Here is a 17,061-nt window from a genome sequence, read left to right as displayed (position 1 = left end):
GAGAAAACTCAGATGTCTGACTAATCAAATCATGGGTATGAGATAACTGTCACGTAAGATAACTGTGTGATTACTTCAAGGCAAACTGTATTTGTAATGGTGGGCTATATAAATTGAATTGAGAAAAAAATTATCCTCCTGCTAGCTGTCAATTTTAAAAAAGTAAGGTAGCTCTAATAATACTGTTAAAGAAACACTACCAATCATTTCATTCAGACCAAATAGATTTATATGCTGCACTACCCATCTGTTGTTAACTGACCTGCCTACCTGTGACGTTCATTAAGTGTCTTTTTAACATGTGACTCAGACATAATGTAGTGGATGTCGACACAGCTGTCCTCCCAATCCTCCTTTCTCCATTTGCTTTCCAGCACTTATTACACATTCATGTGTTTTGAGGAAGCAGCTTTGACAAGAGGGTAGCCTGCCTGATGTTTCTAGACTTTCAGATTTGTTTTCCCCATGGCGTCTGCTGTTTATGCTTCCCTAATGTTTGGAATGTATTCATCACTAGATTGTTCCTTTCTCTTTCAGCACAGACTATTACGTCAAGCCATTTGTAGGGCCTAATGTCACTTGAAATCTCTTAGTGGATGTTAAACATATTACACTGATATAAACCACACAAGCAATTTAATTGGGGTACGCTTCTGACTTGATACAACATAAATATACACTAAGAAACAAGTATTTGAAGCGGATTTAATAATGCATCAAACTATAATGTGAAAACTGTGTTGCAGTTTTAAGTGGGGGCGGTTGCTTGTAGTAATAAACCTACAATGAATTATCACCCAGCTCTGCAGAAAAGATAGAGACCAGATATACAGTATATACTGTATATATATATGGTATTGTGGCTTACATTTGTGAGGTGACCAAAACAAGACTGCAAATGAACCGGAATTATTGTTTGTGATTGTTTGTTCCACCAAATTGGCAAAACCCCTAAAAACAAACAAAAACCTTTCCAAATGTTAACATTTAAATGTAGCGCATGGTCTCCTTTTTAAGTGTGTCATGTCATTAATTTGAAAAGACAAACAGGAGCGTGAGATATGAGAAGTGAACATGTTTTTCTATTAGAAACAGAGGGGCAGGAGGGCTTGAATGAAAAGAGATTTAGTGCTGTGTCAGCAGTGACGCGCCATCTAGCTCCCCAGAGACTAAGCCACTGTGAAGTTTTATGGTTCTTTATGGAGAAATTACGATGTTTCATGAGACATTATCATTATGAGCGAACCTTAAAAGGTGATGAAGGTTTCTAGACTGATCCTCCTCGTGGGTTTAATCTGCCGCTCTGTGCTTTACAATCTGTTTGTGCTCTGAATACGGTATATCTGTTCTGCTCTTCACTGCGTTTAGTGAGCCGCATCTTTTCTTGCTCGTGTGTTTGTCCTTCAAAGGACGGCAAATACCTATGCGCTAAAGTGGGCTAAAGTCAGGTGAATTTACAGAAAGCTATTTTCTGTGTCTTTATATTTCACCTCTCCCGTACCTCTCTTCTCTCCTCTGGTCTAACCTTTTCTAGTGAGAAAATACCATGTCAATAAAAGCTTTTTAACATGAGGAAAAATCAATATGCTCCTATTACACCTTTTTTTTTTTTTTCCCCCACGCATTTATATCAAACAAGTGAGTGCCTCTGCTGATGTGGTTACTAGATGAAAGTACTTTTTTTCCTACATCACAACATTTGTAGTGCCATGCATTTTGTAGTGTACTTGAAATGAAAAGCCACATGCTTTTTGAGGCCATTAAAATCCAGGTTATGTTGATCTGACTTAGTATTAACACTTTATACTTTAAAGAGCTTTATTGTTTTCAGCTCACACCATCAACTTTTATTGTCCTGAAAGGGAAACCAGGCTTGAAGGCAGGGTTGCAATAAAAAAAGCACAATAAAAATGTATCATAAAAACAGTAAAAACACACACTAACATAAAAGCTTGATAAAATGCGTGACAAATAAACACAACGTATACCCATGTCAGTTGTTAAGAAAGACTGTCTTTCTTTCAGTCAATCCAAATCTTTATTGCTCCTCAACAGCAATATTCTGTGATGTAACAAAAGACAGCCCCTTTATTCCAAACACAGATGGTTCAGGACCATAATGTTACACTCAATGTTTCTGTGTTTATTCAGAGAACCTTTGACTCGTATGACAACCTGACTCGTCAAGAGAACACGGAACACACAAAACTCTTTATTCAACATGCAGAAACAGTTTGTCTATTTATTTAATTTTAACCTCCTATTACGCTTACCTGCACACAAGAGAACATGAATCTCCACTCAAAAAGGCCCTTGGAATTCAAACCCTTGAGCTTCTAACCGCCTCACCACTTGGACTATGAATGATTTGTTAGAGTTATTCCAGTACAGGGTTTTACGTCGTCAAAAAAGAAAAACCATGCACACATACAGATGTTCTCATGCATGGGAGCACATCTTATTTTATATGTAGGATAATGCTATTCATGAGTTTTTCAGAAACAAAGCGAGCAGGATGTTTTTGTAAATTTGACATTTCTGGGACAGTGGCTTTTCTTGTGTTTCTCTGTGACATTTCTTGATACAAATACAATTGAATCATGTAGCAGAAGATGTTAATTCTCTTCTGTTAGTTGTAAGCATTTTGCGTATGGATAATTACAATCATACATCCCTCTATACACTCAAGCCATTAAGATTTAATTAACAGTTAATCACCAATCTCTAGACTCTTCTATTCTTTATTTCTTTGCCCTCCTTTCTCTAATGCGATGATTTCATTCATCCACTCTTTCAATAAACCAGACACATACTAAAAGGTCCCTTGTGCTAAAATATGAAGTACTGAGGGCCAGTTACTGGTTGATAAGCTGCATTGTCAGCGTTCTCTAAATGCACCTCCTTCGATAATTATCCCACCTACCGTTGATTAATGCTTAGCCACTCTGTCCAACAGGCTTCTCCCCTGTTCCTCCCACACTTTTCATTGTTCACACAACCTCCATCCACTCCTTACTCTTAATGTGTTTAATCCTGCCATATTTCTTGCAGGAATTTACTTTGGGCTCTTTGAATGCAAATGGCCCAGCACCATCCATAGTTTTTTTTGGGTTTTTTTAAATAAAAGGTTTTTAATAAAAGTGACTAGCACGGGATATAATTTAAAGTACATGTGACAAACCATCCTCAAATACATCGTTTACGTTGTGGGTCTGTGGGACTTTTCACTTGGGGCAAACACTGCAAGTCAATTTTACTACTTCTTCAAATATGGCTGAATGTTATACTGTATATGAACAAAAATGTTAACATGATAACAAAGTCACGTCAGTCAATAATCAGTCGATCAATCGAGAACAAAACAGACGAACATTTTACAAAGTTGAAGGAAAACCTTCATAGCGAGTATGTGTTCTTTACCGAGATATGTTTGCATGATGCACAATTATATTGATATATAGTGGACCTCTGTTATATGGATGTTGATGATGTCTTGCATGATCTCCTGCTGCCTTTCTGTCTCTGTGCAATGAGCCTGTAAGATTAAATGTCTCGTGTGTAAACATTTGTGACATCTAATGGTTCGACAGCAAATTGTAACAAACAGTGGACTCCAGGATGATGTTCTTTGTTTGTTTATTAATCTCTGGCTTCAAAACACAAAACACACAGGGGAGCCTCTGTAAAGCTGGGCCATTGCCTAAAGTACATATTAAAGGCTTATTGTAAGGTAATGTAAATATATACACATTTTAAAGCAATTAAACACTTAAACAAACACACATTTCTGCCAAAAGACCTAAACGTTACTCAATGGAGCACATTTACTGTGTATGTTTACATGTCTACTGTACCTGGAGCTGGAATGGCTGGCATGTTGCCCCGTAGAGGCAGAGCCCTATAGAAAGTTTCTCACAGCCAAAACGGGAGGCTACTTTTTGTGTGTTTACATTCAGCCGGGCCCAGAGATGAGCACTGTAAATTATTTATATAGCTGAATATTACTGGAAAGTTTTAGGAGGTTCAGCTTACTCTGTTACATGCTGGACTCTGTGTTTTCCAAAAGTGTCTGGAATAGACTCCGTTATGAAAATCAGATTTCAAGAATGCCGTTTCCTCTCGGTCCATCTTCTTCACTGCTTGTTCAGTAACATCACATTTGGTCATTCAAACACAGCTTGTCGTTGGAAAGAAAAGCTAATCTGGAATGTTTGAAAGACCAGTATATTTTGCTTTGTGTGATGCATGTTTAGGTTTTTATGTACAATAGTACAGACGGCGTATGCCTCTCTGGTTTTAAAGATGACAGCAGTAAAAAAAAGAGGTAATTAAAGACAAAGTCATTTGCCTCACCACTAATTTTTTTCTTATAATAGCACAATTATAACACAGCGGTATCGCTGTCAAACACTAACAGTAAGAGAGGTATTGATCCAGAATTGATTAGGTGTCAAGTGACATTCAGGTTCAGAAGAAGCCAGAATTATATTGCGTCTTTCATCACGATTTAAAATATTCATCGATCACCGTTTAATTTAATTCCTTCATCCTTCTTATTCACTTTCTGTCTCTGTGCGACCTCTCTGTGACTCATAGTTGTCTCATAGGTTTATGGATTAATGATTGGTGAGGTAAGGTGACCTTCCTCTGACTGACCCATGCGAGAGCTTGCTGAATAAAGCCTTGCCTCATTCAAAGTATGGAATGATTCTCAGGCACTAGCTCTTTCTTTCACACTATAAGAGAGCACAATAGACCAGAGAATAGGAAGAAACTGAGTCGAGGGTTGCTGGACATTTGTTTAATTGAAAAGAAAATGGTGTCATCAGTTTTCATTCCAAAAGCCTTTATCAAATTTGACTGTTATGCAAGTCAAATTCCAGACTTAATTGTTCAACAATAAATTATATCATCAGCAGCAGCATAATTTGGAAGAGAGAAAAGTAGAGAAATAAATGTTAGATCTGGGCTGCATGTATCTATTATGTTTATGGCTTGAATAATTGTGAATAAATTTAAAAACCCATAACAGTTGTTGTTGATAGCTTTAACCTTTCACTTTCACTCAAATGTAGCAAAAATCAACAATAAAATAAATGATAAAATAAAACCTTACAACCCAAACTCTTTTGCCAGCAAGCTCTGATGTGAATTGCTTTAAAATATTTTTAATTACTGCTATTATTTAATGAATGTCCTTAGTTTTTTTTTTTTTAATGTGTGGTGCAGAATGTGTTAAAGCTTTTAAGCCAGTGTGTCACCTCAAATAATTCATCATGGAACTGAGGTGCTGTCAGTACCAACGTTGCAGTCACTCTCACTCTCCCTCTGCTTGTGACACTCTCTCATTTCTATGGGAGTGATGGGCTGCAATTGGCTTGTGGCTGCAGGGCAGAGTAAATTATTAAGGCCTGCTCTTTATTTGGCCATAAATGCTCACGCTCCCCCCCCCTCTCTCGCTCTCTCTCTCTCGCTCTCGCTCCTTCCCTTGTGTTTTCTACTTCCTCTCCTCCCTCAACATTCTGCCCATTTAGGAAGAGAGTGAACAGGAAAAGAAGGCACTGCAGCATGAGGGCAAAATAACACAGATAAATGGCTTTTGTAATGATGGACAGAAATAGGGAAAGAATGTCACTAGGGAAATAGAGAAGGGCGCATTAGAGACGGGGAGTGGAGTCATGGAGGGAGAGGGCTGATGAATTGCACAGCAAGCACTTTGCTATCCTCCACCTGCCACCTGCCCTTCCACATGGAGACCTGAGTGCATCATGGAAGAGGGAAAACACACCTGCCTCATACCTAAGAATAGAGGTTTTTTTCCATGTGTGTGTGTTCATGAGCTAAACCAAAGAGGGACCAGTTGTTAAATGGTTGAGGGCAGAGAGAGAGGGGGAAGGAGGCAGGGAGGAAGTGAGAGTACAAAGGAAAAATAGCATTGTTTTCATTTCCATCAATAATTCAGGATGTGTATTATCTCCTGTTGTGTGCAGCTGCAAACTTCATGCCTCTGCAATTTTAACACACGCAACGTGTGCTCACACAAACAACACCCACAAACATGACGATCAGTTATCATGTGTATCATTTTGGCAGACATGGGATGTGTCTAAACATGGCATTTTTGTCTGAGAGAAACGCTGAATATTGAAAATGGCGGGTGGATTGTTAGTGTGCTATTTTTGTCTGTGTTCATCTATTTTCTCTTCTCTATTAACTAGCACCTGTTTAGCATAAATCCACACTGCTCCAGTGTGGGACTTCATTAAATTTGCTGTAATAAATCTTTTATGTGAACAATTCATGAAATGGTGCGTGTAATGTAAATTCTTATCCAAATCACTGCTCCACAGAGCACTACCACCAGCTCTACAGACCATTTATGCATCTTTAAGTTCATGTATTTGGTTTTATATATCCCAACTTTCTTATTTTGGTTTTGTGTCCCTGCTGTAATCACTGACCTGCAGCTATTTTTAACAAAAAGAAACACGATAAACCCACTGTTCACTAACCACAAGTAGGAAAAGGATGTAGTGTAAACAAAGACATTTGTAAGATAATTGAAGAGCCTATAGAATTCAAGTCACAAGTATTACCTCGAGGGGAGCAGTGATGTCAAAGTGTTATATTCTGGACAGGCTGCCGCTGTGACAAGGATGCATATGCTTTAGCACTATAACATCCTAATTTAGTGCCGCACTTCACATTTTAGGATTTATCAGGAGAATGAGTATAGATTTCATGCTGCATGGAAATTATAGGATGTTCTCAGTTTGCCCTTGTTCCATTTGCTGCTGCTGGAGGGCACAGTGTGACGTACAGCATAATCTCATAACATCATATACCAGTGTCTGTCCTGCAGCGGCATAATGTAATGTAATGTCATGGACAGGTACAGTACATTACTGAGGCCAAATGTCGCGCCACAGCAGATCAATGCCCTCCTCTGTTCACAAAATATATAAATGTGGGTGTTTGTTTGGGTAGGCACAAATACAGGAGGAGTTTAATTAGACTGGATTAGAGCCAGAGGCCATTTCTTTTTAGCTGCTGTGCTACGATCATCATCATCATCATCATCATCATCACCATCCACTGATAAACAGATGCACAGCTAAAGAAAGGCTGTTGAATTTGGCAGGTTGCATTGTCTCTATTCGCCTTTTTTCTTCGATCCATCCTCGTGGGCAATTAAAAAACAAAGGATGGCAAGTGTGTGTGTGTGTGTGTGTGTGTGTACATGTCTTAAATAGGCTGACATTTTGGCTGGTCCACACAATTTAAACAAGCTTTTTGAGATTAAAACCTGATTTCAGGGTTAGGATTAGAATTAGGTTTAGGTTCAGGTTCAGGTAAAGGTTAGGGTTAGGCATTTAGTTGTGACGGTTATGGTTAAGGCAAGGTATTATGTCTGAGTGTCCACACAAATAGTGCAAAATCATTGTGTGTGTGTGTGTGTATATACGTACTCTTTAGAATATTTTCTGGTACTGACCTTGGTACTGACCTTGTCAGTAGTCCTTATGTTCTGGGGAACAAGTCATAATGAGGCAGAACCTTATTTCTATGTCTGAGGAACTGGTTAATTTTAGGGCTGTTTGAATTGTGGTTATGTTTGGTTTAGGGTTAGGCATTAATTAGTTATGGTAGAGGTTAGGAATAGTGCATGTGTGTGTCTGTGTCTCTGTGTGTCTGTGCGTGTGACTACAAGGCATGGATGCAATTGTGGATAGTTTGGGTGTTTTGATCCGTGCTTGCTGTGCTCCCACATCTCAGATCACAGCTTTATTTCTCCCTCCCTCTCTCTGTCATTTGTCGGTCTCTCTCTCTGTACAATCTCCTGTGTCTGTCTGTGCTAAAAAAACAGAATATTGCACACACAAGACACGCATAACTAACACTGCTTTCCCGTGGAGTGGTTCCAACTCTTGAATGGGGAGGATAGGAAAGGAAATGAGGGAACACGGAGGATAATGGATGGAAGAGAAGTGGAGGAGGAAACTAGTAAATGGACAGAGGAGGTTATTAAAAGTGATGAAAAGAGGAAAACAAAAGATGCAAAAATAGAAGAAATAGATGATGAGTGAGCTATAATTGTTGTAAGATTGGTCCAGTTACTTCAGATCATCACTGATGGGACGCATTCCCTTGCCCCTGAGTTTGGACTTCAAAGGCAAACTCTTGAAAATGAGTTCCAAAGAAGAGATCAGACCACATTGTCTTCACTAGGGCTGAAACAATTGCTCAATTAATAGATTATTAATCGATTACTAAATCAACTATTTTGATAATCGATTATTGGGTTTTAGTGTTTTTTTAGTAAAATAAAGTTTATCTGATTTGTCAGCTTCTTAAATATGAGTATTTTCTGGTTTCTTTGCTCCACATAACAAAAAATCATTAAGATTGAATAATTTTGGTTTGTGGGACATGAGACATTTGAGAACATCATCATTTCCAGGTTTAAAAAACACCACTTGACATTTTATGGCCCAAAGGATTATTCAATTAATCAAGAAAATAATCAACAAATGAATCGATTATAAAAAATGTACTTTGCAGTCCAAGGCAAGTTCATTTGTACAGCACTATTCATACACGGGGCAACTCAAAGTGCTCCATCTTGTAGACGGAAAGACATTTGTAAGTAAACAGATGTCAATGTGGAGAGGTAATTATTTGCTTGGCCAGCCTGAGCCAGTTCAGAGTCTCAAGGACGGTCTCGCCTGCAGCTACAGAACCAACCAGCACCCGAATTACACAACTGTGTGAGTGTGATTTTAGGGGGCCGTGCCTTGAATGAAATGTGTAGTCAGGGTGGGGGGTTACACCTGCACATTTGAACACAAATGCTGATGTGTGTATGTCTGTAGGCCTATACAGTAATGGATTTGCAGCATTGTTCCTGCAGGTTCCTTGTGTGCCACACTATAATAGCAGAGATGGGGAGAAGGAAATTGTGGCTTTTGAGAAAGAGTGGGGAGAATATGGGAGAGTGTGGGTGGGGAAAAAAGGACAAGGAAATTCTCAGAACTGAACTGAATATGGTGTAGGTTAGAAAAAGAATACGAAGGAGGAGAAGTAGATAAAAAGACAGGGGAGGAGGGGGCTGGAAGAAGGCCATTGGAGGATGAACATCAGTCATGTGAGATGAGCTGATCATCACAGCTGGGCAAGACAGATAATGTTTCACTTTCTGGCCCCATAAAATCTTTTATGACAGCTCTCCCCAGATGACTGCTACCTGTTTTTATTAGCCTCTGTATTTGTATTAGTCTTTGTGTGAGTGTGTCGTTGAAAGCTTACAAAGTGCAAAAAATGGGGTTGCATAGTGCTGTTTGTACGGTATGTGTGCATAAATGCATGGGTGCATGGATTCTGGAGTGTTGCAGAGCCATAAAGACAAGCCAGAGTGTTTTGAGTTATGGCCTTGCACTACCACAGCCAGGAGACCAATAACAGTCGGCAGGTCAAGGAGGCTCCTGCCAAATGACCAGTGATTAGATCCAACTGGAAGAGACCTGCAGCTGAATGACCCATCACTTCTTAGCTTCATTTCCCCTCCGAGACCCATCCACGGTGTTGTATGTTATGTATACATATTTAATTAATTCTTTTTTGTTTTTTGTTTTTTTAAGCTTAATGAAGGCCACTATCTGTTGATCAAGGAGTAATATGTAATACATATTCAGTGATGTGCATCTTTATTCAAAGCTATAGAGCCAACAGCCCTATTAAAAAAGCAATAGTTTGTACATGGATGTTGGTCTTAATCTGTGTAAAAGGTTCCTGTCTGAGGACAGCAGCCTGCATCCGGGTTGATTAGGATGCAGTAATTCACAGATACTTTACAGTCCAGGGCCAGGCCATGAAATGCTTTAAAGGTAATGAGTAAAATCTTAAAATTGATCCTTTAATAAAATGGTAGCCCATGTAAAGACATTAACAATTGAGTAACATGAGCTCTTTTCTTAGTTTTTGTTAGTGGTCTGGCTACAGCACTCTGTACAATATTGAAATGATGAGCCGTTTAACTGATAGCAGTTAGGAGACCATTACAATAATCTCAGTACGAGGATATAATGCCAGAGTGCAAGAACACTTAGGTGTTTACAGATAAGCAATTGGCCCCTGTGTGAAATGTAGTGCATCAGAGACAAGACCACTATCAGGGATTTTGTAGTCCTGTGTAGTGTTTGAGACAAAAAAACAACTGCATAAACAAGATAGATCAGATACAATCATACTTTACAACATGAATGAGAAATATTTCTGTTGGAAGTAACTTCTTGTCTGTAAAATTATCATGCTTGAAGCCCTGAAAACAGAGGGAAGCACACCATCTGCTCTGACCCTTTATTTTATCTTATTTTTTACCTTAATGATAGTGTTGCTTATTTTCATGGCTCTTTGCAGCCTCTATTTGTGAATGTGTATTGACTTTGCAGTATTGATCCGATAGAGCAGCAAAGTGGTTCTGCTCTCAGCTGCCGGTACATCCTGAAAGTAAAAGACCATGTTTCTAAGAATATGGGAAACAAATGCTGCCGAGGTTAAATCAGCCATATTCATCCTTCATTTTATTTATTTATGGAGAAAAATTAGTCTGTGAGCTTGGTTTTTGGTCTGCTGAGCCAATTTATGAGTTACACATCTCCCATTTGTGCAATTTATAAACTGACCTTAGCTGTTTGACATATTGATTCTTGCCAGAGTGTGGCCCTTTGAAGCATCCCTCTCCTTCTGTTGGTGGGCTTCCATCCAGAACACACTGTGTTCCAGTTCATGGCTCTGCTACATCCTGTGGTTGTCCCAGGGTTATGCTGCGGAAGGTCTGCTGCTGGTCTACTGGATTCTCTGGGCATCTGGATGGGATGGCTCCCACAGGACCAGCTCCCACTGATCATTATTGTCTATGAATAGCTGCTGCATTGCAGATGGAGCAAATAGAGGGGGGAGAAGTATAGGTAGATGGGAGAGGAGCAATGGTCTGTGGGAAAATAGGGAAAGAGTTGGTGCGAAAGAGCTTGAGAATAAGGTGTGTCAGTTTCCATGTGTCCGTGTATGTTGGTGTGTGTGAGTGACGGTGGCAGGGACAGGGAAATTTCATTTTCAAGGACAGTCGGGTCCCTTGCTGTGGTGATTCAAACAGATCCTCTTATTGCAGCCAGGCTTTTAAATAAAGTGTGATTGTTAGGGAGAGAGAGAGAGAGAGAGAGAGAGAGAGAGAGAGAGAGAGGGACGTGGAGAGAAGGCAGGGAACAGGCGCAGTAGAAATGAGGATGATAAAGAGGAAGTGTCCTTCGCCTCATTAAATTTCAGAGTCTTTGAGGAACATGTAATGATTGCTGTACCCTCACAAATGTCCATGTTCACTCACTCACACACATTGACTCAGACAAGGTTTTTTGTTTTTTAAGGACATACTGTAGCATTGATTTATAATCATTGTGCCTATACCTAATCGTTCTTATCTGCCTTCTTATCTGCTGTGCTCTGACCCTAACCATTGCCTTAAAAGGGATAGTTAGGTTTTGTGAGCTGTGGTTGTATGAGATATTGACATACTATTATTGTCAGTGCTGGCTTTGCCATCATCTCTGAGAACCAGCCTCAGACACGGGAGGCGTGTCCTCATTGAAAACATGGCCAGGTTTTAACAGCTATGTCTGCTCAACTCTATGATATCATGAACAAATGTTTGCCACGCAAACCACACACACCACGCAAAATCCGCAGTTTTACATCACAGAGTTGTTGATCCACTGCTTTCTCCATCACTAAGTTCAAATGTGTTACCTTGTGACTTCCGTATTTCAAATCCTTTTGTTCAGACTTACCTCAGTGACACAACCTTGCCAACACTCTGCCAAGGCAGCAGGAGACCAGCCTCCCATGTCCCAGCAAGTTAAAACCACAGATTGTCTCTATGGACATTGATGTAGGACAGTGAGTAGTTTCCACATTTCAGTTTTCAGCTGAAAATGCTTTCTAATCAAAAGAACATATTCTTAGGATGTTGTAAATGTTAATTGATGCTGATTAAATTAGGCAAACCAAGTGGCTAAAAACCTGTCCTTGCTGAGTGACGGGGCCAGTGTCTCAGGCTGGTTTTCAGAAATGGTGGCAAAATCAGTGCCTATATAATAAATAATATAGAATATAGTGTGTCAATATCTCAAACAACCAGTGGTGTGTACGGGGGAGGTCAGGTGATGCACACTAAAGTACCCTCTAGAGTGGTAAAAACATGAGGAAGTGCCCAACTGGCTGCCATTCAATTGTGGCCTCTAAAGCAAAATATACATAAAAAAAATTGATTGTTCCTAAAGGAGAGATTTCTAGTGGAGGGAAGTGATGCAGTGCCCTATAAGATGCCCTTGCAACTTCATTTCCTATGGGTGCCCTTCCAATCAAAAAGGAGGCCGTTATGAAGATTCCTCCTGTCCCTACATGACAGTGTCCCAAAGGGTGTCCTGGGAGGAAATGATATTCAGTGATGTATAGAAAATGCTCATCTCTGTGATAGAAAGTGATGCTGTGCTGTAAAGGATGAACTATCCCATTACCAATGAAAAAAAGCCTTAACTTCTGGTGACTTTTGTTGATGTTATTATTCTGCGTTTGTTGAACAGAAATTATGGAACATTATTTGTATGCTGCGTCCTTCATCTGAAAACGATCTCTGTCGAGCAATACAATCACACCTGACTGGCAGAGCGTGTTTACAGCAGTTGGAATAAATGGTTCTTAATCCTGCGCTGACTGCTGAACAGCCAGGATTTGAACAGTAGAATTCATTTCTAAAACATTTTCTGGGTGCTTCTTTGTACTTTCATTCATACTCCAACCATGGGGTGACAGTAGCTCAGCTCTTTTAACTCGAAGGTTGTGGGCTTGATTCCCGGCTTCGTTAGTCTACATGCCAATGTGCCCTTGGGCAAGACACTCAAACCCATGTTGCTGTGCCGGCAGCATGTGAATGGGTATGAAAGATGAGTGACAGAAAAAAATGTGCTGCACATAGATGTGTTGTATGAAAGTTTGAGAGAATGGGTGAACCACAAAAATGTAGTGTAAAGCCGCTTTTAATGGTCATCAAGTCTAGAAAAGCACTATATACAGACCATTTACCCTTTTTGCAGCCATCCCTAATGTCCCTGGGCAACAACATCATCAAAGCACTGCTATACTGTGAAACACAGATCGGCCTACTCAACATTGTTTGAACTCATTTGACAATGGTTTGGATATATTGACATTTTTATTTTTAACATTGCTTATAAAATACATTGTAAACTGTGTTGGCTGAATAGTGATGATGATGATTTTTAAGCGCCAGACAAAATGCCTGTGGTCGGTCTGCATTGCATTATTTGGCAGGACTGTGACATGATTTCGTCTTAGTGGAAAATGTTAGTGGTCGGTTTGTGCATAAAAAGAAGTATTTGGCGCTGGCGCTGAGGCTAAAACTCATGCTTCGAGTCCCTAATCACCCCCTCCCTCTCCTCCCTCTCCTCCCTCTCATCTCCCCATACACTCCGCTGAGTTCCGTTTACTCCCTCCAGTCGCAGTTACCGGGCGTGCGGTTGCCAGGAGAGACACGCCATCAGTTGAGCGTACCTCTTTAACGGCAGAGCGGCACGAGCTCTACCCCGCCATTTCCTCGTATCGAACCCTGGAATGTCGAGTGGCGGCTCGGGCTCTTCCTCGCGGAAGGAGTTCGACGTGAAGCAGATCCTCCGGATCCGATGGAGGTGGTTTGGTCACCCCGCGGTCCCTCCGCCTCACTCCCCGCCGCTCGGAGACTACCTCTCTGGAAGGAGACCGGACGTCAGCTCCGGAGACAGACCATCAGTTAGCTGCGGTAGCAACTCGAATTCAGCGGGCGTGAGTCCCAGCTCCGGGGGTCACAGCGGTCTGGTGGCCAGCGGCAGCGCTGGGTCTAACCTGTGTAACGGCAGCAATAGAAAGTTTGCAGAACCAGCGGGGAGTCGCGGCGGTTCAGGAGGAGCGGCAGTTGGAGCGACGGGGAGCTCCTGTCCCCGCTCCTTCAGCCAGCCAGAGTGTAGGAGCGCTGCCGCGGCGGTGTCGTGGGTCTCCCCGCCGTCACACCGTCGCTCTCGCCCGTTTAAGTGCATGGAACCCTCCGGCGATGCTCCGCTGGTGCCAGAGCCCTCTGCTCATGTAGCGGTAGAAGAGGCGGCGGCGGCGGCGGGAGTGGCAGCCGGGGGCGCCGAGGAGAACAACAACCACCCGGACACAGACTCCAGCTCCTGCAGGTAAGAGGGAGGATGTCAAGGTGATTTAATTAATACTTTTAGAGCTTTTAGTCAAAACTACCCCCGTAAAATCTCTACAGGGTCATTAAAAGCTAAACATTACTGATAATCAGAAGAACACACTTACAAACCTTTTAGAATGGTTGTTCAAATACTGGTTTTAAGTTGTTGGTCAAATCATTTCCATATCATTTTTTGGGATTTTGTAAATTTTAGCAGAGCCTTTGATTACTCACTCACTCACTCATCTTCTACTGCTTTATCCTCCACATTAGAGTCAGGGGGTGCTGGTGCCAATTCCAGTTGACATGGGGCAAAAGGCAGGAAACCAAAACCCTGGACAGGTCGCCAGTCCATCACAGGGACACATAGACAAACAACCATCCACTCTCGCACTCTTACAATACGGTCAATTTAGAGTGTTCAATTTGCCTAATCCCCAAATCTACATGTTTTTGGACTGGGAAGAAACCATAGAACCCAGAGAAAATACACTCACATGAGGAGAACATGCAAACTCCATGCCACTTTGATTACTCCATGGCATTATCCAAGGCGAATAAATTAAAGATCCTAAAAATGTGCTCACTTCTGTATAAAGAAAATGTGAATGGTTGGATTTACCAAGTGAGAGGAAGTTTAGACAGTGCATGCAGTAGTTGTAGGGTCACTGATTAGAGACGGGCAGAAGGAAACATGGCTGAGTACCTCTGGGACAGCATGCGGTCCACTGATTTCTCCTCTCAACCTCTTAATGACTTGACCAACCCGACTCTGTGAGAACACAAACATAAATGGAATGCTCTTGTGAATATGGGATGTTCAGAGTTAAATTAATGATATGACTCTTGGGCAGAGATGCACATGCAGCTACACACTGCACTTGACATTTACATTGTTTCAACAATCCTTTAAGCTCTGTATGTTTGTGCAGTGCTTGATGGAGTGTGTTACATTGGCATGGTCATCCAGTTGTAGACGTGCAAAGGGGTTTAAGTAACGGTTGCCAGGGAGACTGCAAAACAAAGTAACTCGGGCAACATAACTCCTTTTTAAGCGCATTTAATGTTTTTATTATGATGCAGCAGTAAATAAAGAAAAGAAATGCAAGTGTGTGTTTGTTTGTGTGTTTCATATTCTGGCTTAATGATGCACCTGAAAGCCTCCTTTTCTGTTTTCCCCAAGACACACCTCAGAAAATGTAAACGATTCATAGGATACGCACACACACTCACTTTCAAATGGCTTTCATTGGACACAAATGCAGACGGGATTTGTCGGTGTATTATAATGCAAGGTTCTATGTCATTGTGCTCCTCTCACAGAAAACGACATCTGTTTAATAGTAACACACACGTACACACCAGCCTCATTAGCACAAGCAAAGTCGAAATCATGATGATTATCGGAGCGCGAACACATTTTGAGCATGTATTGTACATACTCATGTATACAGCTATGTCCTTGCACATGTTATGGTTGCCATACCAACAGAGGTTGGTTTCTGCAGCATGTGCAGCTCTGTGCATGTAAGTTGTGTGATTTATGTGTGTATGACGCTATTTATCCTCTCCCTCTGAGAGCTCCTGTGCACAGTATAACACTCCCAAGAACACGGGTGGCAGAATCCCAAATGGGATCATTGGAAGGGACGCATGCTGAATTCCAGAGAGACTGAAGCCCTGGTGTGGCTTTGCTCATCTCCTTCATTCTCTCTTTTTCCTTCTCATCTCACCTGAACTGACCCTCTCTATTTTATCTTCCAATGCTTCTTTCATTAATTTCCCTCGTCTTTGAAAACAAAAGCGATGTTTGTCACAGAGGCTGTAACATGCAATCACACATATAATGTGCATCGTTGTGTATTAGCTATTTGCCTAAGATTCATTTGCGGTAGCCGTTTGTCCAGGGGATAGTTAATCACAAGCAAGTGTGTGTTCAATATGTGTGTGGTTGAGAGAGGCACTGATTGACAATTGTTTGAATGTCCTGGTCTGGTTCAGGGGTTTAAAAATGTGGCTGCATGGTGTCGATTCACCCCAGACTCACTCTCTCTTTCCCCTGTCTCATTTTCTCCTTCTCTGTCCATGTTGAGTGTCTGTCGGCTTAATTAAAGAGAGTTGAAGGCAGCATGCCGCGCGCCCCCCCCCCCCCACACACACACACACTTCAAAGCCATCTCTTCTGGCTGTATTTAGCCACACTGTTAGTCTACATGCATGCGCACAAACACACAGGAAAACAAGCCAAAATACTACCTTGGAGGATTATAATAGGATGGAGGAGAGATAGAGAGAGAGAGCTGAGGCAAAGATGGATGTTGGGACAACATGAGGAGGTTGAATGAAGTGAATGATCAATGGCATTCGTTTTAAGATTGAACTGAGGAAAAGAGATACATTTAGAGGAGCAGAGGAAATGTTATTCATGTAGTAGCAGATCAGCTGCAGCAAACACAACTTGCAACTTTTAGTAATAGTGACCGACCTTGCATCCAAACAAATTAAATTTTCAACTTAATATGGACTCTTAAGTTGATTCACCACATTACTGTTGTTGTCGAAGTATGCACGCATCCAGCAGACATGGTCCAGAATGACTCATTTGGAGTTGTCTCTGGCCACCACATGTTGGTCCAGGATGTGCTCTCCCCTCCTATGCTCTGTTTTTGATCTCTACCAAGTCCCGGATGTTTTGCTGTTAAATGTTCTAATAGTTTTGGTATTCTGTTTGATGCTGGAAACGGCAAAGTGGACTGTGTTTTAAAGCCTTTTTCATT

General features: G+C 41.2%; 1 protein-coding gene across 3 annotated transcripts in view; it reads left to right on the top strand.

The window, feature by feature from the left end:
* klhl5 (kelch-like family member 5) overlaps nt 1-17,061 on the top strand; it is a 40,211-nt gene that overhangs the window by 5,240 nt on the left and 17,910 nt on the right. The window contains exon 2 of one of the 3 annotated variants that reach the window (XM_058640190.1): nt 13,569-14,282. The exons of 1 other annotated variant lie outside the window; for it this stretch is intronic. In XM_058640190.1, coding sequence (XP_058496173.1) covers nt 13,684-14,282 — 599 coding nt within the window. In that variant the 5' untranslated portion in view covers nt 13,569-13,683. Of the gene's footprint in view, nt 1-13,408; nt 14,283-17,061 lie in introns of those variants that run through there. One more of the 3 variants, XM_058640189.1, reaches the window with a different exon arrangement.

This window comes from Solea solea, chromosome 10 (assembly GCF_958295425.1).
Source record: "Solea solea chromosome 10, fSolSol10.1, whole genome shotgun sequence".
NCBI lineage: Eukaryota > Metazoa > Chordata > Actinopteri > Pleuronectiformes > Soleidae > Solea > Solea solea.
The sequence above is the reverse complement of the archived record's forward strand: the minus strand, read 5'-3'. Positions and strand labels throughout refer to the sequence as shown.